The sequence below is a fragment of the Lontra canadensis genome, unplaced genomic scaffold (assembly GCF_010015895.1).
Source record: "Lontra canadensis isolate GAN:19392208 unplaced genomic scaffold, GSC_riverotter_1.0 scaffold1, whole genome shotgun sequence".
Taxonomy (NCBI): domain Eukaryota; kingdom Metazoa; phylum Chordata; class Mammalia; order Carnivora; family Mustelidae; genus Lontra; species Lontra canadensis.
Window position 1 is genome coordinate 8,742,076 of NW_022630995.1, and position 26,565 is coordinate 8,768,640.

A 26,565-nucleotide genomic window follows, 5' to 3' on the forward strand; every position below is an offset into this window, starting at 1 on the left:
GAAAATCCAAGAGTTAGACCCTGGAGTATGATCCAGGTAAAGACTTGTTGAATCTGACATCACCACCCTTAGGGAAGTAACAGTCTTACTTCTGCTGCTAATCAAGACAATTGGCATGAGCTGGCCTAAAAGAAGTTTTCCTGGGGACAGAAATATTAAGCTCCATTGACAGTTCATAGTTGTGTACATGAACCTGAGATTGATTGCTGGAGGCTGGAGATTAGGACCATGAAGGGGCAAACATGAAGTCAAGATGGACTTACCGAGTCCTCCATGCAGGCAAATCGTTGCTCATCTCTTAGTGGGCAACATTTGGTGGCAGCGGCTGCCATGTTCTTTGTGAACATAACCAACTCTTGAGCAGATAGTTGTGGGGCTTTCTTAGTATAAAGGATTATGAGCCTGAAAGAATAATTTCCTCTTACTCCTGGCAATGACCATGTTCCTCAAATGAAGAATTCTAGAGTTTCCTCAATATTTGACAATCTCTAGCTTAGGCTGAACAAAACATTAAACAGGGTTTAATTCCTGTTAGTCCTTGTTCCAATGGCCCAATAACTTTCTCAATAAACCTAGAATTCTTTTCACACCTTCCTCACAAATTACTCCATACTGATCCTTTGTGGGGTGTGGTGGTGGGTGCTTAGCAAGGAAACTATAAGAGCTACACTATAAGAGCTAACAAAATCAGACTTAGTAAACAGCTTCTGAAATAAATGTATACACAGGCCATTACAGCTTATGTTGATTGTCTACAGGTGTAGGAATAGGGGGACAGCAATAATCAGCAAACACACCCCAATATCATAGGGCTCACACCCTAATGAGTGAGATAGTGGGAATACTTAATGTAGTGACAGGAATTCGTAGTGCAGTAGGTGCACAGAAAATGGCATCTAATCCTATCCCAGAGAGGTCAGGCACACCTCCTAAAGGAAATGGTATGTGGGCTGTGAGCTAACAATAACAAAAAAAAAAGCCAGGTGAAGGGGAGTGAAAGTGGGAGGGGAGCCATTGCATGTGATTGTAGTTTTGTTTCGTGGAGTTTTTTTTGGCGTGGGGAGGGTATTGGGGATTGGAGACAGAAAGAGGAAGAAAGCTTAGTTAGAGAATCAGATTTGCTTTGTTTTTAGGATAATTATGGTTGCCATATAAAGAATGAATGAAGGTGGGCAAGAAGCAACATGACGTAAGAAGAAGTTGAGGGCTATTCCAGAAGTCCAGGCAAGAGACAGTGATAGCCTCAACTAGGAGAATAGTGGTGGCAATAGAGGGATATGAGGGAGATTTTAAGGAGAAAGACTACTGGATTTGAAGACAACAAAAAATTAGAATCAATCATTGCTTTTATATTATAATGGAGTTGGGGAAAGAACTTAGCTGTAACATCCAATGAGCAGGCAACCTAATCCAGCGGGTCTAGTATGTGACTCATGGACCAGCAATTATCAGCAGCCTTGGGTACTTGTTAGAAATGCAAATTTTCAGGCCTCATCTCAGACTTAGGGAATGAGAAACTCTGGGGATGACGCTGTGTTTTAATGAGTCCTCCAAGTAATTTTGATATACTATACCCTAAATTTTGAGAACCATGATCTAATCCTTAAACTAGACATTAGCAAATGAACACAATATAGAAATAATAAGCCAAGTATTCTTTTTGAAAAAATATTTTTTTCTGGATCCATTATTTTGGACAGTAATTTAATTTAATTTAATTTAATTAATTAATTTATTTATTGCTTTAAAATATCACTTTAATTCCTGCACAATTTTTGCGTTAGTTTGGATAGATGATATTTTGTAACAATAACAAAAAAAGCAACTTTGTTGCATGGCTTCAAAACACAATGGCTTATTTCTTGTTCAATCCATATGCCCAGTGCAATTTGGCATGGTGGTTCTGTTTATCTGGAACCAAGACAGATAGATCAGCTACCATCTCAAATGTATCTGACTGTTGTGTCTGAAGGAAAAGAGAAAATAGGAAAGCATGCATTGGTTGTTAAAGCTTCTGCCCCCAAAGTTTTCACATTTTATTAGCCAAGTCAAGTCACATGGTGTGACATCCATATAAAATATTTTGCAGATCCTCCAATGAAGAAAGAGATTGAGTCTATTTCTCTACCTCTTGACTCAGCTTGGCCATATGACTTACTTTGCCTAATGGGACAGTAGCAAATGTGATGTAAGTAGAGGCTTAAAACTGGCCATCCATTTCAAGCTGAATTTATGGGACACTATATCAAACTGATTTTTTCCTCAATGCTCTACTTCTAAATAGACAGAAAGACACCAAAGAGCCTAAAAATTGACTTTTGGTTTTTCATATAGTGATCTTTGAAATACCAGTCTCCTTGCACACAAGAGGTTTGCATGTTCTCTCTGGCAGACAGCTATATGCATCTCTACCTTCCCTGGTTAAAAAAAAAAAAAAAAAAAAACTAACTATATGACCTAACTTGACGCTGACAAAGGGACCCGACAATTGCAGGCAAAGCTCCAAACTAAATATCCAGGTGGAGGTGAGAAGATCCCGAAGAGACTGCAGGAAGGCAGCCAGGGTCTGCTTGGTTCACCAGCTTCTGAACATTGGCCAGAATTGGGAAACTGGCCTGGAAAGTCATGTAGAAACACCTAAGGCCATGGGGACATCTGTATTATCAAGACAAAGATAGCTAGGTTAATTCTGTTTCTTCTCTTGCCCTCTGAGGTTTCAAGGTTGGATGTACACTCTTAGTAGCTCTCAGCATCAGGAGTTAACACAAACTCACTAACAAGTATGAATCTGGACAATTGGAAGCCTACCTGTCATGGAAGTCAGCCTCTCCCAATTTCTCATGCAAATCACAGTGATGTTTTACACGCTCATGGCTTTCACGAACCACTCTTTGGAACATCTCTTGCTGGAAAATAAAGATAATCAATGTTAATCACTGTAACAATATATCTTGAGGTAAGATTGCAAAACCCTGATAATTTAATGTAACCGTTTTCCTAAACCCAGGGCTTTATTTACTTAGTGAGCTTGCAAATCTTGAAAAACATGTTCTGGTAAAACAGGAATGGCCATGCACTTTGTGGAGAAAAGAAGTGGTACAACAAGACTGATACTTAGTTTCTGGTGATATAAACTCATTTGTGGGTTGATATGGTGTATTTTATAAGCATAAGGCAAATCATTCATCAAGCCAAAGAGATCTTTAAAGGTAGTTTACAGATCTAAGTTTGATTGGTCAGAGTGTGTTGGCTATATTTAATAATACAGCCTTTTTACATAAGCAGCACAGATACATAGATAAGATATTGGCATAGAAATATAGATATGTATTAAGAAGTCACGGTTTAATAAAAACATGTGGCAGCCTTTAATATAGTAAAGTACTCCACAAATACACATTGAAGCGAAACAAATGGAATTCTCAGAGCTAACTGCTAGTTCAAAGAGTTCTTCAACTGTGTACATAAAATTCCAGTGGGAAAATACAAGTGACCTTTCAGGCTTAGTTTTTCAGTAGGAAGACAGGTTATCATCTTAACTAATCTGACCCAGTGTACTTGATCTTACTGAGCAGTGTTTGTTACAGTGAAAATTTTACCAGATTTGCAAACTGTTTGCCTAGATTTAGCCCTTAGCCTTGTCCTCACTGTCTGTGTGAAGTTGGGCAAGTCTTTTAAACCTTAACTGAATACTCTCACCTATAAGATGCAGTTAATAATTCTGGCATGGCCTATGTTACTGTGCTGGTGTGACAATCAAATAGGACACTAGTTGTAAAGCTGCTTTGTGAACTCGAAACATCCATGCTCCTGTAAGGTGCTATTATCATGATGATTATTGTGGGGGTCTAGTGGGGATGCTGCAAAGGGGTGCTCAGCCACAGGGGAACAAATTACCTTCACTGCTCCTTCTTTCTGGGAACAAAAAGGTGATAGATGTATGTGCTTGAGCCCAGACAGGACTGGGCTCTACCTGTACCACTACCTCACCCTCTGTAAATGTGTAAGCCTTCTAAGAAGCCAGAACCACCTGGTTCCTGGTAATCCATGGATAAGTGATCATCGGGTCAGGGACATAAGGTCACCTGCTTTTTCCATGTCACATGCACCAACAGCTGCTGCCTGTGAACAGTATGACTTCTGGCCTGAGACCCAGACAGTTTCCAGGACTGCTGAGTGGAAATAGTCAACCTTCTCATACCGTAATATGCTGTGTTTGCCTGCCATTTGCTTCGGTGCCCAGTGGACACTCATTAAAAGAGAAGATTGCACAGAGAAGGTTTCATGAAGCATTGAATCTGTAAGACAGTGACTCACATAGAAAGCTGCTGCGGTGTGATGACGTGGCCTTCAGTTTAGATGAAAATCATATTTGTTGTGCCGCATGGTGATTAGCAAGAAGATGCACAATCATTTTATATAAAATATGGCACTACCAACATCTCTGGAATTTTTCCTATGTTGGTAATCACTTACGGATAACAAGTTAAAAAATAAAAAGGCATTTACCCCACGGCGATAGCATTCCAGAGGATTTTCTAGTTTACAGCAATTTGCCAATAAATTTTGATAGACCATATCCACTCTTAAAATCACAGGAACTGCCAATTCTGAGTGTCTTCTTGAATATTCATAAAGAAACCTGTATCCATCCATATGAAACATATTAGAAAGTTAACAGTAAAATTCAGAAGTCATGAATTTTCTTTCAGAACCCACTTATGACTATGAAATTTATTCAATATTTTCACTGATTTTTAGACATTTGGAAACTTGGGGAGGATGGCAGGGAGGTTTAATTGACTACATTTAGAGGTAAGGAAATAGAATCAATAAAATTACTTGATTTTTCCAAAGTCTCACAGGAGTGGGGTCAGATTCAGAACTTGAAACTAAGACAATCTGATTAGCTGATAGTTTCTGGTTCAGGGTCACTAACTTACTTTTATGAGAAATTAATTTCCAGTGTTTAGATGAGAGCACATTTTTCTCAATCACCTTGGAGGCTAGATTTTATAAGTATTGGAATTTTTTTTGATAGAAAGTGCTAGCTAGGTCTTAAATCATCATCTTCCCCTCTTTTCCAGCTAAACGTTGAAGCTTGAGTGGTTCAAGCATAATGTACACATTCTTCTGGGTCACAAGAAAGAGAATTTGGACCCTCGAATGTTTACAAAGGAATCACAGAGTAGCAGGAGGCACCTTCCAAGTGATCTTATCCAACCCCTCAGTTAGTAGCTGGAACACAAGAGCCTAAGGAAATTAAGTGGCTTGACCTACATTCCAAAGTTTATGCATGACAAAGCTAGTCTTTCGAACTCTGGTCTCCCAACTAATAGCTTAATGTGATTTCCACCCGGAAGTTGTGCCTATCAACTTTTCCAGTACCAAATGCAAGTTGAGGAATGAGTGGGTTCAGGCAGTCACATTTACTTTCATAAGCCATATCAAATGTACTTTCAGAATATAGCTCAAGTTATTCTACAAAGAGCTTTGGAGAAAACTCAAATTCTTTTGCTTCGCTGGAGTTTAATTGCTCCAAATAAGGCTTCACAAAGTGACTTTGGAAATACTTCAATCACACAGAAATATTGTTTTAATATTGCATATTGAAATCAGTTTGTCTTGCACAAGTTAATATGCATTTTGGAATGGACACCTGAGGTGTTAATATTCCATCAATCTAATCTTTAAGTGCTACACCACGGTTTGGTAATAGGTATTAAATTAATTAGAATAGAAGCGCTCACCAGGTCTACCAATCTGAAGCCCTCCTTAGGGATGAATACCTTGGAGCAAAGTTTGCAAACACTTGATCCTCACTGTGTTTTTAAAAATTCTGTATTAGTTGTCAACACTTAAAAATCAAGCAGCTTCCAGCTTCTTTCAAAATGCAGTAGAGCCGCGCACGTGGGTGGCTCAGTTGGTTAAGCAACTGCCTTAAGCTCAGGTCATGATCCCGGAGTCCTGGGATCGAGTCCCACATTGGGCTCCCAGCTCTAAGGTGAGTCTGCTTCACCCTCTGACCTCCCCTTTCATGCTCTCTCTTACTGTCTCTCTCTCAAATAAATAAATAAAATCTTAAAAAAAAATGCAGTAGACCCTACGACCCAGTAATTGCACTACTAAGTATTTACTCCAAGCATACAAACATAGTTACCCGAAGGGGAACCTGTACCCCAATGTTTACAGCATCAATGTCCACAATAGCCAAACTGTGGAAAGAGCCCAGCTGTCCATCAACAGATGAATGGATATATATGTGATACACACACACACACACACACACACACACACACAGTCAAATACTACTTGCCATTTGCAACAACATGGATGGAACTAGCGGGTATTATTCTAAGCGAAATAAGTCAATCAGAGAAAGACAATTATCATATGATCTCATTCCTATGTGGAATTTAAGAAAAAAAAACAGAGGATCATAGGAGAAGGGAAAGAAAAATAATCTCTAAGATGAAATCAGAAAGGGAGACAAACCTTAAGAGACTCCTGATCATACGAAACACACTGAGGGTTGCTGGAGGGGAGGGGAGTGGGGGGATGGGTTAGGTGGGTGAGGGACATTAAGGAGGACACATGATGTGATGAGCACTGGGTGTTATAGAAGACTGATGAATCATTGACCTCTACCTCTGAAACTAATAGTACATTTATATGTTAATTAATTGAATTTAAATTTAAAAATAAAATAAAATAAAAACGCAGTAGACCCAACCAGCCCAAGCCTGCATTCCCATATGCTAACCAGCGGCTGGGGCAGTGTAAGTAGGTTCGACTCCACCAAGCATCTCCTCTTGAACAATTTGAGTCACCATTTACATTATGGGCTAGCCTCTGTCATCATTCAAGTCTACAACCCTTCCCCCAAATCCATAAATATAGTATTCCATTGTGAAGACTTTACAAAAATCTGTATTACTCTTGCAGGAAATCATCTGGCTCGTGGGAGAATTGTTCACACACAGATCGGTCTTCTGTAAATCTGCCGAGTGGCAAGGATGCAAGATGAGGCTTCTGCTCGTTTTCTGAGCTGATCACGCACTCCCCTCGGAATGGCGCCGGCTGTGCACAGCACGGACTGATTTTGCTGGAGAGGCTCAGCTGTTTGGAGCAGGTATAGTTCATAAGCTGGCTCTACAAAACATCAAAAAGAGTTTGGTGTTTGATGACTTCATTCTGAACTTGTTTATTTTTCTTGTTACTACCAGAAAACCAGAGAAAAACTTGACATCTTCTATCGCTTTATCTTTGGGAAACTGAGTGAGAGACCAAAAACGTCATGTATCTAGTGACTCGCTCTAATAAAGAAGGCTTCTCTATTTGACCTCACTCAAGGGTCACAAGCTCCTTTCTCATCTCTTAAGGAACTGAAGGGGAGACAGACTATAGTATTGTTTCCATGGTTAGCCCCACAAGATATAATGCAGTTTTATTGCCTGCTATTATTGTTACTGTTTTAGGATTCCAGTGTGGAAAACATTTTTTCTCTGCCATTTACCACATAGATTGCTATGATATTACTATTATGCTTACATATTTAACATATTTACTTATACACACATACACAAATAATTACATGTATGTGAAAAACTTAATCTCTACACTTAAGAAACTCACAATCTAATTGGAGAATAAAATAATTAACGATTGCAATGCAGTATAACAGAAGCTGTAAGAAAAGTTGTAGGAGAAGTGCATATGTAATACTTTGAAAGAAAAAAGATTGGCAATCCAGGGTGGCTGGAGGTCGGAGTGAAGATGTTAAACAGTTTAGTCCTGAAGGACAAATAAAAGTTACTTGGAAACTAATGAAGAAGAACATTCCAAAATTATTCATCTTTATATATAAGAAAATCCTGGAAGTGAGATTATATGATGTATTTGAGGAAATGGTATATAGGATATTTGGGGGTTACTGAGAAACTGTAGTTGAGAAATGATGGATGGGGCTTACTCTGGAAAACAGTGTGGAGCTTCTTCAGAAAGTTAAAAATAGCACCACCCTACCATCTGGCAAGTGCACTTCTATGTATTTACCCAAAGAATACAAATATACTAACTCGAAGGGGCTCATGCACCCCAACATTCACAGTAGCATTATTTACTACAGCCGAACTGTGGAAGCAGCCCAGTGTCCACTGACTGATGAATGGCTAAAAAGGAGGTGGTATATATGCAACAGAATATTACTCAGTCATCAAAAGAATGAAATCTTGTCATTTGTAACGACATGGATGGAGCTAGAGGGTATTATGCTAAAAGAAATTAGTCAGTCAGAGAAAGACAAGGACCACATGATTTCACTCATGTGTGGAATTTAAGAAATGAAACAGATAAACAGAGGCGGGGGAAAGAGAGGCAAACCATAAAACAAACTTCATTTTGAGGGTTGATGGAAGGGAGATGGGTGGAGAATGGGCTAGGAGGGTGATGGGTTATTAAAGAAGGCACTTGTGATGAGCGTAAGTCATGAACCACTGAATTCTACTCCTGAAACCGAAGGCCATTCATCTCAGAGTATATGTGTAAAATAAAAAAGGAAAAGGCCAAGAACAGATCAATTGGGAATATCAATTTTTAAAGGGTAGTAGAAGACGGGAAGAAAGTTGATGAAAGAAATTGTGAGAATACAGATATCCTGGTAAATGAAAAACTTCTCCCACCACTATCGTCTTCTAGACACACCTTTGCCATCATCACTGGAAAAATAAATGAGTGCAGTGGTTGACAGCTTTGGCTCTGAAGTCAGACTTCCTGAGTTCTAATCTTGACTTTGCTACTTCCCACCTTTGTGACCTAGGCAAGATGCTTTGTCTCTTGATGCCTCGATTTTCCTCATCAATAACATGGGGTTAAAGTAATACTTCCTAAGGTTGTGGGAACAAAGCATATTAATAATTATTAGGAACAAAGAAAAGAGCCTGGCCCAGCTTAAGTACTATAAAAGTATTTCTTGAATAAAAGTGAAATGCTTAGAATTAGTGGCTGACATATAGAAATCATTTTCAAGTTTTGTACTATAACAATTATTATACAACCCCAGAATGTTGGTCTAATAGTGTCTTGAAGTAAAAAAAAAGAGAACCCTACAACATAAAATTGAATGATGTTGACTGAGTGATATAACAGACTGATAAGCCCTATTAATTTGCACATTTGGTATTAAAAATTGACATGTATTATAAAGATTGTGTGCTTCTTGAATTGGGTGTGATATTGTGAAGCCTCACATGGAATGATATAAGCACTGATAAGCGTTTAGGAAACTTTCCAGGACACACCATTCAAAGGCATATCATCCATACACCATTCCTAAAAGCATTAGGAGGAATACTCTAATAATAAGAGAATTAAACCAATATGAAAAATAAGCAGTAGAAAGGATGCGCTTCTCATGATGAGCACTGAGCAATGCACAGAACTGCTGCATCAGTACATTGAACAGCTGAAACTGACATAACACTATGTTAACGATACAGGAATTAAAACTTTTTTAATGAATAAATAAATAAATAGTAGGATACAGTGTATTAAAGAAATGATAGTTCAACTGAAACCATTCTGGTTAACAATGTTATTTAAAAAGAGATAGTACGAAAAACTAAGAAGTCAACCCAAACAACTAAAAGAAAACAGCTGAACAGAAAGCATGAACAATAATGGAAATTTACAATTATAATATAAATGACTGGGAATGTTTTAGTCCTTGTGTTGGGTATCAAATTCATGGATGCCCACTAAACAATGATGTTTATAACAACACAAAAAAAAACAGTTAAACAAACCCGAGAGAACTAATAAAATTAAAAGTAGAAACCTAGTATTAATAAATTAATAAATCAATATTAATATTTATTTATTAATAAATTAATAAATAAATCCAAGAACTTTGCCTTGGAGAAGACCAAGACATTAAATAGCATCTTTCCAAGGCTAATTAAATAAAGGAGAATATGCAAATACAAGGAGAAAAAGAAGCATAATTACATACTTTATGTTTTTAATTATCAAATAATAATATTATTATTTAGAACTCAATACCTAAATGAGAAAATGCTGAAAAAGGAGACTTTATTTAAAAAATGTGTATTATAAAATCTGACCAAAAAATGGTGCAGCTGATGCTCATTAGTCACAATAGTTATAAATTCACTGAATTTGTGAATACTGACTCTTCAGCCCTAGGGGAATCCAGGATTAGTTCCTTGCAAGTTTCTGGTCACATTTGTGTCATCAACAGATCAAGACCTAACCTTGTGCTATATGTGTTTCTTTTTAAAGACCCCTTATTTAATATATATTATTGATTTATTAATGTTGAACTAATACGTCTAACACATTATTTTCTCCATAAAGCATATCATGGCTTTTCTGTGTTTAGGAACCCCAGAAAGCACCCTAGGACTATGCTTGGGGGCCATTTCAAACAGCTAACTCAACAACAAAAAAACACAAAAATGTGGAAAACGTGGCACTAGACTGCAGAAAGGATACTTATTTACAGTACGAGAGCTAAAACAAGAAGGCAGAGCCTTGTCATGTTCCCTCCCAGCTGGGAATATGGGTGTCAAGCAACCCAAATTCTCCACTGTTCTGAGCGTGCCCAAGTCGGCGGGCAACCCACAAAGTGCCATGAGGATTGACTTGGGGGTTACGGATAAATGTTGGAAACAGGTGAATTCACACGCACTGAATTAATAAGTAGTGAGGATGGACTGAAAAATGTCAAAATAAATCTATAGCAAAAGAAATGGAAAACTGTCCCACTGGTTTCTATCTCAATCCCTGCTCCAGTTTCATGGACAAGTTCTTTCGAACCTTCACAAAACAGGCCATTCTCAATACTGTTACATTATTTCAGAGATTTTGAAAGGAAAAACAGTGCAATTTTTGGAAGGTAGCATAACTGAAGAGCAAAATCTGAAAGTTCATGTAAACACAAATGCAAAAATTTGAAAATTATGTATATATAAAATCCAGAAATATAGCAAAATGAGATGGGTATAAGCAGTCTAAAGATGGTTAAAAATTAAGAAATCTTTTAATATGATTCACCAATGAATAAGTTATATGGAAGTCAAATGGTGATCCTAAGAAAACAGAAGAACATTTACTAATGTTAAGAATCCATCCTAATAAAAAACAAACCCACCTCAGGATACCTGGGTGGCTCAGTTGGTTAAGTGTGGGACTTGATTTCGGCGCAGCTCATGATCTCAGGGTCATGAGATCCAACCTCTTATTGGGCTCTGTGCTCACCGCAGAGTCTGCTTGAGATTCTCCCTCTATACCCCACTTCATGTGCATGCTCTCTCTCAAATAAATAAATAAATAAATAAATAAATAAATAAATAAAATCTTTCTTTAAAAAACTCTAAAATAAGAATGAAAAATCTCTTAATACATACACAGTATCTTTCTCAAGTCAGCAACTTTAAACCTGTTTCCATGAAAGTCTGGACCAAGACAGGAATGCTAGAATCATTTATAGTTATTTTATATTGTTTGTGAATACTAGTCAACACAATGAAATCATTAATGATTGTTCTGGGGTTCCTGACATGGTTTAGGATTTTAAATGGAGTTGCTGGCATAGGTATTGTTTATGTGCTAAAGGATATTAGAGATTTTGCTTTGTTTTGTTTCAATTATGTTTGAGTCAGTCAGGCCCCCATTTTCTCTTTACTTTTCCCCAAGTTTACCTAATCTTCACACAAATAACATTCTAATAGCCTGTCCTGAAAAGCCAGGACTTCTTCTAAGTATGCAGGGGACTGCTCCTTCCAGCACTAGTTGGGATTCCTGCCATACAGAGAAAAGCTCAAGGACATTATACTGTCCATCTCCAGGTAGGAAGGGGCACTGGCTGTGCCCACCCTACTCAACGGTGGGGCTGAGTGTGTCACTGACTTGACAACCACAAGAGGGACCAAAGAAGAGCTGTGGTCCGACCCCAACTCTGTTCCAGCAAAGTAAATAGTTGGGGACGTAGAATCCGTCTAGACTGAGTATCTGTGTGATGACTTTCCGTTTTCATTCCCATAGTTAGTCATATCCCTTAATCTTTCATGGAATGGGACTAAAATAGCTGAAGGTGGGGGCTTCTGTCCATAAGTCATGGGCATCCCCATGAAATTATGATACTAGTCCTTCTTTGTCCCTGGGTTTTATTTATCATGATGACAATTATTCAATTTTCTAACTTGCAGAATGGGTAGGAACATGACTTGTAACCTGTGATTTACTAAAGCCTCATCAGGTTTTTGACAGTTACTATTTTTCCTTCTCTGGAATTTAGAGAACTTACACTTGGATGAGGGGAAGGTGAATTCTGTGGTGTTCATTACCCCAAACCCCAGGCCCACATCTTTGTCTTCATGCTTCTTTTTTTCTTCCAGGCTGAAGTGGCCTGGGGGTCTGGGTTGCAGTTTTGGGACTTGCTTGGGATTCAAAGGTGAGTGAAATATAAACTTGGAAGGAAATTAGAGGTCAACTCTAAAAATTAAAAAATAACAGAATAAAATGAAGAAAGACAGGATAAGTAAGGAAGAAAGGAAAGAAAGGAGGGATGGAGGGAGAAAAATGGGGAGGGAGGGGAGAAGGAGGAGGAAGAAAATCATTGCCTGAGCTGGGACAAGACAAGAGGGGAGACATTACTGATTATTCTACTGGTAAGTTAAGAAATGCTCATGACTTTATTTTAGATTCATTCCGTACCATGGTCACCTTTCCTTAACAATTGCAAGTTTGGGGACACCTGGGTGGCTCAGCCGGTTAAGCATCTGTCTTTAGCTGAGGTCACGATCCCAGGTTCCTGGAATTGAGCCCCATGTTGGGAACCCCTGCTCAGCGGGGAGCCTGCTTCTCCCTCTTCCCCTCCCCCTGCTTGTGCTGCCCCCCTTTGTCAAATACATAAAATCTTAAAAAAAAAAAAAAAAAAGAATTGCAAGTGTTTTCAAGGCTGAAGTGAGTTTTAAGAAAGGAGAGGCTCTCACCCTGCCGAGTACACATGTGACGACGTCTCCTTCGCAACAGGCCTGATGCAGATTTTGTGTATCCACGGCCAGCCTGGCAATTTCAGAGAAGTTACCTTCTGGTAGTTTTTTAGTCAGCAGAACCAATTCCCTGAAAGGAAAAGTAAGTACTTCTTTAACCATATTTTGAATTCAATCCTTTCTAAAATCAGTTCTAGTTCATTGGGTAACCAAAATAATAGAAACGCATTTGCAGATGTAGGAGAAAGAGAGTATATTTTAAATGCCTCCTATTTCTTCGAGGATAACACTCAGAGCCACACAAAGATCTAAATCACAAAACAAATGCCATTCAATTCATAATTATGCAAAATATTCAAACTTTTCACCATTGAAATGATCACTTAATGAAGCTGAGTTGTTTTAATGGGTAATTTGAAAATTTATCTGACCTGACTCTCCAAGTAAAATTCTTCATCATAAAGACAATAATTCTAAGAGTCTTGGGTCTCCCTCGCTTCTCCCATTGACAACCGAACAACATCCTCCAAATTTCTCCAACAATAGGGAAAATGGGCCTGCCTTATAAACAGTACGAAGCTTCCATCCAGCCCAGTGCTGTCTCAGACTGGGCAAGAAGGTGACAGAAGGAAGGACACATCCCTTCACAGGCAAACTTGGACAGATATACAATCTGGGCCAGGAAAGAGGCACACTGAATAATATCAAATTCTCCTCATTCCACATTCTTCCATCCCTACCCAAAAAACACCACTAGGTTTTTCTGTTCTGCATAACATGGGGAGCCAAAACCTTTCCTACCCTCCCAGAGAAAAGAATACACTTGGTCTGCCAGCCTTTGTCATGTGGAACAATTAAAGTGCTTAAATATTCATGTACAGAATCTTTTGTGCACTAACACAGAGATTAGGGATCTGAGCACATGGAAGAAATGGAGGCAGGAGACATTGGGTAGAGATGAGGATTGTGCGGTTTCAAGCCCAGCGATGTGTGCCCTGTTGAGCAGGCAAGTAGCATTCGTGTGCAGAAAGGAACCAGGTTTGCATTGAGAGATATTATTAAATGAAAGAAAAATGATTTTTCAAATGAATTTGATCAAATGGGGTGACCCAACAGCCACAGGGTTCACGTATCTCAATCAGTAACTTACACTGCTTTTGCTACTTGGTGCTTGAACTTAATCCCAATTTCGCACAAATGGTGATGCCTCAAAGATATTTCTTTAACGTATTTTTTGATGGGTTCTAGCTGTAATTAGAAAAACAACTCATCAAAGAAATGTGGTTGTAACAGAAAAATCACTCTTGTCATTAGTAAACAAGAAAGAAAAATAAAAATTGTTTATCCCCTCAATATTAGAAAATCTTTATTTCTTATTTAAAAGAGACCAAATGCAAAAGCACAATGTGGTTTGTTTTGTTTGTTTCTTTGTTTTATAAAATAGCATCTTACTTCCCAGAGACCACTTCCTCTAAAACCTCAAACTTTTGGAATAAAAATAATACATGAAATCGAGGAAACAAAAGTCCAGAGAGCCACAAGAATAAATTTCAATGATGTCTTACAGTTGTATTTGTTTTTATTCAAGTTACTAACTCTGTCATCTTGGACATGTTTCCTATTGCTTATCTACAATATATGCTCCAGTTTTGCGAAATACATTAATGAAGTCACCCTCCCCCGATATACTCATAGTTTTTAATCCAGGATGTTTACTTTGGAAACTATTGTGAGTAAATTCTTCTACATAAATAAAAACATAATTATGCAAAAAGAAGAACATGCATGTTTTGTTACGAAGGCAAAATTTTGGAGACAAATAAAATGTCTCAACAGAGTGATGGTAAAATAAATAATAGCACATTAATTTTGACAAGTAGTATACTTCCAATAAAAAGTAGGCATGTTTAAATCTCGAATCAAAACTGTATATTCAGTGTGATCACGACAATGTACAAAATAAAATCTGTGAATGGAAAAATGAATAAAAGGAAATACACTAAAATTGGTATCTCTGTGTACTGGGAATATTAGTAATATTTTAAAATCTCGGAACAGCTCTATATTTTGACTTAAAACTCTATAATGACCATAGGTTATTTTTACTTTGGCTAATTGTAACTTACAGTGCTATTTTTAAGAATAAGTCAAAAAATATAAACAAAAGCATTATTCAAACCACAAAACTAGCACAATAATTAAATTTTAATTTAGTAATTATTATTAAATATAACTAATTTATATTTTATAATTAATTAAAATATAATTATTACTTTAATCCTGATTTTGTTATAGTATACTTATTTAAAATCTAGTACAAACAAGTTGTCTACTTCTTCAAGAGCCTCTGAAGACTTAACTCATAAACCATGTTCTATGATCATAGGCACAATTTTTACACACTTGGTTATATTATTTTCTCTGAGAAAGAAGCAAGAACTATTAGGAATAGGCATCCTGGAAGCAGCAATACTGTAGAGATCATAAAGTTGGGTAGGAGAAGGAAGAACTCTTCACTAACTTTATAAGGGCATATTATACATTAAGGGAAATTCTCCACTGAGAATGGTTGAGAATAAGAAAACTTCGTAACTTAAAAGAGTAAGCACAAGTTACTTTAAAAAAAGTTAACTTTCACAAAAAGTTTCATTCTTCAGAAGTGTGAAGTAATGAGATATAAGTCAGCGTGATCATTTGTTTTACTGTTTTTAATTAACACAAACCTAAAAGAAAAAAAAAAAAAAAGACCCTCCTGCTTAGGAATTCAGAATTGACTTCGGAAGCAGTCACCAGGGGACAAAAGGAGAGGGAGGTTATATATCTATATATATACACACACATATATGATAATGATACCTTTAATGATAATAGCTATAATTATTGAGTACTGAGCATATGCCAGAAGCTCTTTAGATACATTAATTTCTTACTCAAAGTAGATGCTGAGGAGCTCAATAGGAAAAATAGGTTTGGAGGAATAGAGAAATAGGGGTTTTGGAGAATATGAGATAAATCTGCACTGAGAAGATCAAAGAAAACAGTAAGAATAAAATGGCTCTGCATTTAGTCTTGAGGGATTCATCAAAATGATCCTCAAACTACTACTCATTTCAGGACAACTTTGGAAAATTCACCTGGTGCCCTCTCTAAAAATGGTCGTTTTATGTTGGTATTTAAAACCTTTAATGAACATGCATGAAAAGTACTTTAATCATAGAACTAATCACTGATTTATGTCTCTTCAGTGAAAGAGAAAAGGCTACATGGTTAAAGTTAAATGTGATAGATTGTATTTTCCAAAGACTGCTGTAGCGATAGCTTCTACCCCGGGCTCTTCTTACAATGAGACTTCGACAATCTTCCCATCAAGAAGCATAGTATATATACTAACCCTTTCCAACCAGTGAGGTTTTATAGTGGTTTTTTTTTTTAAGATTTTATTTATTTATTTGACAGACAGAGATCACAAGGAGGCAGAGAGGCAGGCAGAGAGAGAGAGGAGGAAGCAGGCTCCCTGCTGAGGAGAGAGCCTGATGCGGGGCTCCATCCCAGGACACTGAGATCATGACCTGAGCCGAAGGCAGAGGCTTTAACCCACTGAGCCACCCAGGTGCCCCGTGGTTTTATAGTGTTTCAACCAACAGCCTGTGACAGAAGTAACTTCTGAGGCTAGCTCATAAAAAGGCCATACAACTAGAATATGCATTCTTGAAGACTTTGGCCATATGTAAGCAATCCAGCTGCCCTGAAGCTACCATGCTGTGAGGAAGCCCAAGCTATAGGCAGAGAGACCACATGGAGAGGCCCTGAGATTCTATGAGAAGAAAGCGATGTTGAACTAGCCCCCAGGAGCTTCTGCCCCCCAGAGTCCTAGAGCCAGCCATTATCTGACTGCACCACAAGAAAGAGCATGAGCCAGAACTGCCCAGATGAGCCCTTCCTGAACTCCTGACCCACAGAAATCATGAGAGCTAGTGAAATGATCGTTGTTGGCTTGAATTAATAAATTTTGGGGTGTTTTGATATGCAACAATAATAACTTGAATATTAGATATATATGACGAAGTAATGTCTATGCTAAATCACACTTTTCAAATTATAATAACAATATGAATTGCCTCAGAATCTCATTACAATAACGTCTTATTTAGTGGGTCTGGAGAAAAACTTCAGATTCTGCATTTCCAATGCTCTCCCCATGGCCTGTGCTGTTGGTCCACAGTCCACACTCTGCAGAGCAAGATTCTAAACAACAGTTGACATATGAATATTTTACCTTTATCTGGAAGCATTCAGTTTTATTTCTTTCTCGACAGCATGACTGGATAGCTGTTTCATAGCAAGCAGACATGGTCAGAATTGTGGGTCCGTACAAGAACGGATGCTTTCGAGACGTTTCATAAATGTACCTGTAATTTGGCAAATACATAGTTGTGTAATTTAGAATTCAAGAACATGTGCCAACACTGTTTCTTCATCCAGTTTTGTGGACCTGAACTTCTAGAATCTCACGGTAAAAGAGATGGGGTAGCGTGATACGTAAACACATCACACGTTCACGTCACTCTGAACAGATCACTGTGTAGTCAGACGTTCGCTGAATGCCCATGAAGTGAACAACCCTAACTTCCAGGCTGGTGGGGAAAGAAAAACTAACTAAAACTTGTCCTTTCTACATAAGAAAGGAAGTTCAGTAGTCCAATCTGAATTATAAACACGGGATTGTGCAGCGGGTGCAGGAGGATAAAATTTAGAAGCTATTAGGGGAGAGGATGATTTCCTCTCAAGAACATCCAGAAGTTCTTTCTAGAACTTCTGTCATTGTTCTCCAAGATGTGCCCCTCAATATTTTGGTCTGAGACTAAGTCCTCTGTCTTTTCGTTTCCTCTCTAATTCATTCATTCCTCACACTCGTAGAGCCTAGACATCAGGTCTGCCTTTCACTTATAATACATATCTCCTCCTACTTTTGCAAAGCTTGCTCAAGAGACCCCACAGACCCACATGCAAAAATACTGAACAAGATGACATTACAGGCAAAAACTGGCTCAAGGCTCACAAAAAACCATTTTCTTTTCCTGTGGGCACAGGGACACTCCTTTTCCAGACTCCCTTGCAGTTAGGTTGAGAACATGTTACTGAGTTCTGGATGATAAAATGTCCTGAATGAATGAATGTCCTCCACACCACTTTGAGGTGTGGCTATTAATGTCTCGGCACATTTCCTGCTCTTTTTCTGTTTCTCAGTGACCTGGGAAACACAGGCGTCAGATAATACAGAGATGGGAACATCTTGCAATCTCGAGTTACCCCTTGGAGGAGAATTGTCAGGAGCTGAGGCCAGTTAGAGAGCTATGAGAGGCCAAGTGTCAGAGTAGCCAACGAAAACAAAATGAAAGAAACACTCAAGACTTTAGTCACTTACTAGGATAATATGAGCAAGAGGTTAAACCGGAGAGAGTGTCAACTGCCCACCCTCTCCCCCTGTCCACTTGGCCCCCAGGGTCCTGACCAGTTGAGGACCCAGTAGAGCACTACAGACTTGGGGATGGCTTCCTCCTGAAAGTTCCCAAACAAAAGGCTCCTGTGGTTTCAAGGACCCTGGGGCAGCGGGAAGGAGAGGGGAAAAGGCCAGGAGTGGGAAAGCCCTGAGTGCTGAGCCAAAGTGCATAGAAGTATGTCTAAGTTTCTCCCTCCATTCCCCCAATTAGGAAGTCTCAGCAGAGACCCCTGGGCTAGGAATGAAGCTATGCATGAAAACATGGTGGGTATCGGGGGAGGACTGAGCCCTTGACTGAAACTCCTTAAGAGACTGACATGTGTTTTGCCCCATTCTGCTGTGGGAAGGGCAGCTTGCCCCACGGAGGCCTGTCATCCATAATTGCCTATTGTCAGGTCTGGAAAAAAAAAATCATGCCCAGGATTCAACCAGGAGCCAGACTCTTCAAGAGTCACCAAAGGGAACGACCCGATTTAGACTATGATATGAAAAAGAAATAAATCTTTACTGAATTCAACCAAAATTTAGGATTTTAGGATTTATTCATAAATTTAGGATTTCCTTGCGACCGCAGCATAGCTTAGTCCATCCTAATGATCATAGTACTATCCCTAATGCAAGTTTAATATGTAGTATTTGTAAAGTAGGCCAGTATTACCAGAAAAATGGTGGCCTCAGAAAATCAGGTTTTCAACACTGAAAGGATAATGGAGGAATTGATAGAATAGGGACTTGGTTCATGTTTTAACTTTCCCCCACCCCCCTGTTCCTTGGACAATACATACAATACATATCTGTATGCCTGCTCCTTTGGGACCTAACTCCAAGTCCTTTTGGGATCCCAGAGAAGGATACAGGTGCAGAAACCACTGAATTCAAAAGAAAAATTGTTACCATCACCTTCCCTGGAACTATTAAATTATATCTCATGACGAATAGCCAAGGAAATGTTAAAAATATTTTAATAGAAATCCCTGAGTGCTGCAGAGTCTAAAAGAGAAAATCCCATCCACGAAGGTGACTAGAGTTTCTGCGGTCAATACCCATATGTGACTTCATCAGAAGAGTATTTCTTGCTACTCTCTGACCAGATAGGGAATGGTGGTGCCATAACAAAAAACAAGAGATTTGCAGGAGACCTGAAGCACTAACCAAACATTAACAGAGACTTTATCTAACAACTGGTGTGTAGCAATCCTGTGGTAACATTTCCTTTCGGTTAAAAGTACAAAATATTTTTCTTGTGGGTGGATGACCACTGAGGTGGTGGCCATTAGAGTTGTTTATCAGAGATTTCCAACTCCCCTCCCTTCAGGCAAATGGTAGGATTGCGCATTCACACCCCTCCTCGTGAGGTGAGGTCTGACAGTGTGACTTGCTGGTTAATGATGTATGAGAAGATATGATGAATGTTGTTTCTAAACAAGCTTAAGAAGCAGTGCGTGATTTACTAGTGCCCCCTTCCCTTGCCATAGTAATCAAAGAAGCAAGGGTTGAGATGGTGTCTTTGTCAACCTAAGTCCCTAAGTGATGATGATAAGGAGACCTCCTATACTACAGTCTATGCTGGACAGATAGCATGAGCGGGAGAAGAAAAAAAAAAAAACTTTTGTTATATTGAGCTGCTTAAATTAGAGGTTATTTGCTATCACACTAAAGTTCGCTTATCCTGGGATTATTACTTTTGCTTTTTTAAAAACCTATAAAGGAATAAGATAGAATGGGAAAAAGAAATTTTTAAATTAAAACCTATAAAGGAAAAAATCATCCACAATTGATGGAGGGAAAAGAACAGACCAAATAATGGAACTGAACATCATTCATTCTCACCAAGGGGCCCCAAACCCCTGGAAGTTTAGTCAGTAGGCTTTTATCCGCATAGTTTCTCAAGCCCAACTTGTAGAAACAGAACAGCAGAACTGATACTATCAACATACACCTGCCTCCCAACATAAGGCAAAATTCTTGGTCAATATGAAATTTCACCAAAGCCATTCAATACCTCTGTTCTTTATTGTGTATGCTGAATTAAGAGTTCATTTTTGTGCTACAGTAACAGTTTCCTTAGAAGATATTCAATATGATCTAATCTAATTTCAAATCTCGAAAGTTTACCTTTGTATAAGGAAAAGCTTTCTGATAATTAAAGCCATTTAAAAAATGGACTGTCCCCATTGTAAGGTAACATAGGGTTTTGCTTGATTGAAAGTTGGGTTCTATAGTCAGACATACAATAGAAGCTTACAATAATTAAAACTGCTATTGAAGATTCCTTAGATAATCCAAAGGTACAGTAACTATGTTTTTTTTTTTAAAGATTTCATTTATTTATTTGACAGACAGAGATCACAAGTAGGCAGAGAGGCAGGTAGAGATAAAGGGGGAGGCAGTCTCCCTGCCAAGCAGAGACCCCAATGCAGGGCTTGATCCCAGGACCCCGGGATCATGACCTGAGCCGAAGGCAGAGACCCCAACCCACTGAGCCACCCAGGCACCCCAGTAACTATGGTTTTATGTATTTGTAGACTATGCTTTCTTTTGAAACATCTGAAAGAACTGACCTCTCCTCCCAGCTCTGATATATGTTACTGTTTCCTTGGTGGGGAATTAAATGAAGTTGTTACCTTATAATTATGAGACAAGTAATGAGAAAATATTTATAGTTGACTGCATGTAAATTAAGATTAGCATTTAAAATAACTCCCTAATATTGACTTCATTGTAAATATTCCAGAAGAGATTAGATTCACTGCCTGAGTATTGGTTAGATTTTATAATCTCTGAATGTTCAATCCAAACCTGATTTTACAATTCTCCTTTAGAGCAGCAATGTAGCAAATAGGTAGCTGGGTCCTATTTCCGTTCCCATTTGGTTGCCCCTGATGTCAGGCAAGTTGGAACCTGCCCAATTCCCATCCCTTAGTCCTCTCTTTTCTTTTTCTTTTCTTTTTTTTTTTTTTAAGAATTATTTACTTATTTGAAAGAGAGAGAGAGAGAAAGGGAGAGGGCACGCACATGTGCACACACACACACACACACGTGCATGCATGCACAAGCAGGGGGGAGTGGCAGAGAGTCTTAAGCAGACTCCACTCTGACCACAGAACCCAACACTGGGCTTGATCTCCAGACCCTGAGATCATGACCTGAACTGAAACCAAGAGTTGGACACTTAACCGACTGTGCTAGCAGGTACCCCAGTCCTTTCTACCTGAGTGGCAAGGGCCAATTAATTTCCTCTTGAAGGCTCAGCAATGTCTGGGGCAATTCCGCCCCCACACGGGTGAATGAAAGGAGTTTACGTATTCAGCATGAAGTCACCCTCTCTGTTCACTCACCTCTGGTTTAAAGTTTCATGTCTAAAACCTGAAATCAAATCACTACCATGCTCCTTGCCCTCTAGAACCAGCAATCAGATCTTTGCCTTATTCCCATTGTCTGAGCCTGTCTTGATAAGATGGCTAGAATTGCCTTTCTTGAGAACTGAAGCTTTTTGTTTCTCTTAGCATTTCTACCTCTCTAGCATTGGTTTCCTGCCTCTAAACCTATGCCACTTGCTCGCACCTCTTTACAAGTAAACCTCTGTGCTCCCCAGGAAAACAAAACAGAAGCTTGCCTACCTATTTGCTATAATGCTATCCACTCCGATGGGAATTATAGAATCAGAATTTATGAGCAGAAAACTCATCTCTGTCGAATCTGCAGTTGTTACCTCTTCCTATGTTCTCAATGACAGACTCTCTCTATGCCCTATCAGATACCTTCTCTGCTATCCCTTGATGAGTCTCCCAAATGCCAGCCCTTGTCAGAGCTATTACCTGCTCTCTGTCCCCGATACTCTGTTTATTATGCTCTGCTTACTTGCTGAACCTTTCAGCATCACTTGCTGCTGGTCTGACTAATCTAACCATTAAGGAGATGGGTCCTTAACACTGTCCTGGTCATTTTTTAAGTTTATTTTTTAATTTCTTTTTGTCCTAGTCACTTTTAATGTTTCCTACACATGGACATTTCCATGTCCTGTCAGGTTCACTGAGATTGTAACTGTCATTCTGAGGGAGCAAAATATATATTGTAGCTCAAATTTTTACCTTAATTCATGTAAGAAAGCATTGTGTTCTCAGAGACCCATATATAAAGAAAAGATCTGTCTTCAAAATTGGAAAACACTCTTCTGCAGAGCCTATGGCAAGGAGAAATGACTCACCTCTCCTTCACTGACACTTGATTCTCTTCATTCATCTCACAGATCTGCTCAGGATTTGGAATTTGGAATATATCACTGTAACCTCCATCATCTTTTTTGTATAATAGGAAGCACTTGAGTCTTGCTTTGTTATTTATATTGCAACAGTCAGAAAACTCCTGTTTGTCAGCCTTTCCTTGGTTATTACAAATGTGCTCTAGGAAGGTAGACATCTGCAGGAGGAAATAATACTTTAAAGGGGAAGCATGTGTGATCTACTTTTCTAGGAAAGTTAAAGAATTATTATCAAGATAAGGCCACTGAGGACATGCTCTTACAGTCTGTATTTAATAATCCCTGGACATAGTTCTTTTGAGCACAAGTTTTTTAGGTTTTTAAGTCTAAATTCCCACATGCTAGACATGGACCAAATGGAATTTATCGTTCTCTCCTTTCCAAAATAATTGTGATTTCAAATTCATTTTCATACAGCTGTTGAGAGGCAGTAAACATAAGCCAAAATTCCAGAGCCTAACGAAATCGTGGTCTTTTTGGTAACTATCCTCCAAGAAATAAATGAAGTTGAATTTCCTTGCTTCCTATTTGTTTTTAGTTTGGTTTCCATAGGAAGTTATTTTAAGACCTGAACTCTAAGGCAGTGTATATTCAGTGTCAAATGTTCAAATGAAAATGTAATAACTCAGTTAGTTTTCAAATACCTTGGAGTGGCAGTAAGTGTGTGGGATGTGGTAAACCTCAAATAAAATACATGTCCAGATTTAGGGAATAAGGGCAGGAAAAAGCCCATCATTTGAAGTAGAAATAAAAAGGGGTCACTATAAAACAACTAAGATTAGTGACAGGCAGAAACACTTCATTTCCAATGTGTTTCTAGGAACATCTGGGTGGTGCAGTCAGTTAAAACATCTGACTCTGGATTTTGGCTCAGGTCATGACCTCAGGGTCCTGGGATGGAGCCCCACATAAGACTCCACACTCAGCCAGGGAATCTGCTAGAGGAGTCTGTCTCCCTCTACCTCTGCCCCTACCCCCACTCTCTCTCTCTCAAATAAATATATCTTTAAAAATTAAATAAAATGTGTTTCTAATTAGACTGATGGTTTTTCTATGTCTACTAAGAGTCTAGTAAAAGATAGGTAGGTTTTAGCCTCAAGAAGAGGGAATAGTAAAAATAATAATAAACTTACCAATAAAGAAGAAAACTATTGATTTATAGTTTAAAATATTTGGTATGAGACAAGTGATCCAAAAAATATGTAGATTGCACAAATATGTTAGTGTTCATGAATAATTTGTTCATCGTAAGATACGCATACTTTATGAGACAGAAGTAATCCCCAAGATTTTCTACTAACTAGGGAAAGAGCCCATAATCATATTCACTTCTTTCTTCTGTTTCATATACTCTTAGAAACATTTTTAAATTAGTGTTTTGGTTTCCAGGAACATTTATATGAGGATGTCAGACAGTGGTATTCCAGTGGGAGAGGCGGAGCAACCAACTAAAATGAACAAATTGGCCTCTAGGTTGTAATCCGTTCTCTTGAGCATTTGGTTCTCTGAGTCTGATCTCCCAGAGATGAAATGAAGAATTTGGGCTTATAAACTTACAAAGATTATATTTTGAGTGTGATTGATGTCTGTATTGTTGCCTTAAAGTCCTCTACTTAATTCTTCAACATCTCACTTCATAACAACACCTTTTGGTTGGAATTTTAGTTTAAAAAAAGAGAGAGAAAGACAAAACATGATTCACCTACCAACTGGTGAGAGCATTCTGATGGTGACTCATGTGCCTTGAGGATCTTGCACTTGTCTGCAAGATCTACCACCTCTTCGACTATGGTTTGTACTTCTTCAAAAGTTAATTTCTGGAGAAACTGAGCCACCATGATGCTGGTGCTGAAACATAACACTTGTGAGAGTGTTAAAGGTGAAATCAAACTCTTCCTCCACCATCATTAGATCACTGCCCCCCTACCTTCCAAAATGATTGTGATTTCAAATTTCAGAGAAGAGAATATTGATAACAAAACTCACATGTCTTTTAAGTTCTCCTGCAGGTAATTCTGGCTATTAATGTGGAGCAAGGCTGGAAAAAAAAATGAGATTTTATTTGCATAAGAGGATATTTTCAAATTTGAAATCGCCCTTTATAATTCTGTTATCCATATTTATTCACTTATAAATTTCCAGATTTATTTTATTTACCATCAAGAATTAAAATGAATTGCCAGACTATATCTTCACTTGTGTTTCAACTGCATTCTGTGAATGACTTTCTTCTGTTCAAATATATTGTGTCCTTGAAATCTGGCATTAGCCCACAAATAGTTGCACGTACTTGTGTTGACACACCGGAATTAATTAACATGATTTGGTTATTTGACTCTTTATATTAGAAGTTACTAGCATATCCAAGGAATACTAAAAAAATTAGGGGTAATTCATGTAATAAAGCATTGGAAGCAAACATATAAACATTACACTTTGCCAGGCCTCATTTGACAAAGACAATATCTCACCCATTTTGGATTTACTCATCAACTTTATCTTTCTTATCACCTCCACTCACCACACACACACACACACACACACACACACACACACCAGACACACACACAGAAACACATGTAAGTTCTCTACTGAAAACAGTATCTTCTTATACTAACCTTTTCTGAAGAACTGAGCAGCTTTCTGTTAAATAAAAAAACCATCATCATATCTGTTACAGGGAAAGGCTTTGGAGCCAGTTACTCTGAGTTCAACTTCTAGCTCTGATTCTGAGTGTGGCCTTAGGAAAACAGCTTAAGCTCTCAAAGTTTTAGTTTCTCTACCTAGAAAACATAAATAAACTCTACCACGATGGATAGTTGTTCGGATTAAATGGAAACATACGAGTGTAGCACTGAACACAGCACCTAGCACCGAAGGGTACTGAAGAATGTAGCTCGTAGTATTATTCCTGCTACTATGAACACAGTTGCTTTATCCAAAATCATTTACCCAGTTTCAAACACAAGTTTGAAATGTATCGTTCCCTCACTGGAGTGGAAATAAGGCTAAAGTGAGATCTTCCTGTGTGTGTTGCCCCAATATATTAGCTCTCTTTCTGCATCCCTTCCACAAACCAGTTTCTAGCAATTTCCAATGACTCTGCTGACAGTGATGAGCATTGAGGAAGACAAGCCATTCCCCATATTTTAGTCTACATTTTAGTAGTCATTATGCCTTAGGTCCTGGCACAGGGGATGTGTAGATTATAAACAGGACCCCTACCTGCAGCTAGTAAACTTCCCTGAAGAGTCTGACACTGAACATAGCTGAAGAAGAAAACAAGAAAACAAAAAAAAAAAAAAAAAGAAAACAAGAAAACATATGGGTCTAAGAGTCTTCATCGTTCCAGATGAAACTTTAAAGAAGGTGCTCTATCATCTCAAAGAATTGAAGAATCCTTTTTATACTCTTTTCAAGTAACAACTATTAATAATTAACCTTTTCCTGGTGAATATTTTTTCTGGGCCAGTACGACCCTGATGAAATTGAAAAAATTCATGACAATGGAGAAACATTGTTACTGGATGGCATTCATTAATGAATACTGGGTTTTAAAATGAGTCATGTCAATCTACTTGTTGTTTTTCCAAAATTATACCATGTAGGCCTCGTAGTAATCAATAAGCACCTTTGGTACATATCTCATTTGCTGGGAAGGCCTGTTGACACGGACAAAGTTCTAAAGTGGCAGGAGGGAAGGTAAACAGGTACTACCACAGATTCAAATAAATGGTTAAAGCCCTGGTTCCAGTGCGGGCACATTTTCAAGTCCCTGGAAGGGGTGGGGG

At 38.4% G+C, this 26,565-nt stretch overlaps 1 protein-coding gene across 1 annotated transcript in view; it reads right to left on the reverse strand.

Moving 5' to 3' along the window:
• Window positions 1-26,565, reverse strand: part of LOC116876457 (alpha-fetoprotein-like) — a 51,716-nt gene that overhangs the window by 17,843 nt on the left and 7,308 nt on the right. The window contains exons 4-15 of the mRNA XM_032876419.1: window positions 26,376-26,456; window positions 26,000-26,060; window positions 24,761-24,812; window positions 24,481-24,622; window positions 22,721-22,932; window positions 17,290-17,422; window positions 14,164-14,261; window positions 13,014-13,143; window positions 6,938-7,152; window positions 4,510-4,642; window positions 2,809-2,906; window positions 264-402 (exon numbers count right to left, since the gene is read on the reverse strand). Coding sequence (XP_032732310.1) covers window positions 264-402; window positions 2,809-2,906; window positions 4,510-4,642; window positions 6,938-7,152; window positions 13,014-13,143; window positions 14,164-14,261; window positions 17,290-17,422; window positions 22,721-22,932; window positions 24,481-24,622; window positions 24,761-24,812; window positions 26,000-26,060; window positions 26,376-26,456 — 1,494 coding nt within the window. The remainder of the gene's footprint in view (window positions 1-263; window positions 403-2,808; window positions 2,907-4,509; window positions 4,643-6,937; window positions 7,153-13,013; window positions 13,144-14,163; window positions 14,262-17,289; window positions 17,423-22,720; window positions 22,933-24,480; window positions 24,623-24,760; window positions 24,813-25,999; window positions 26,061-26,375; window positions 26,457-26,565) is intronic.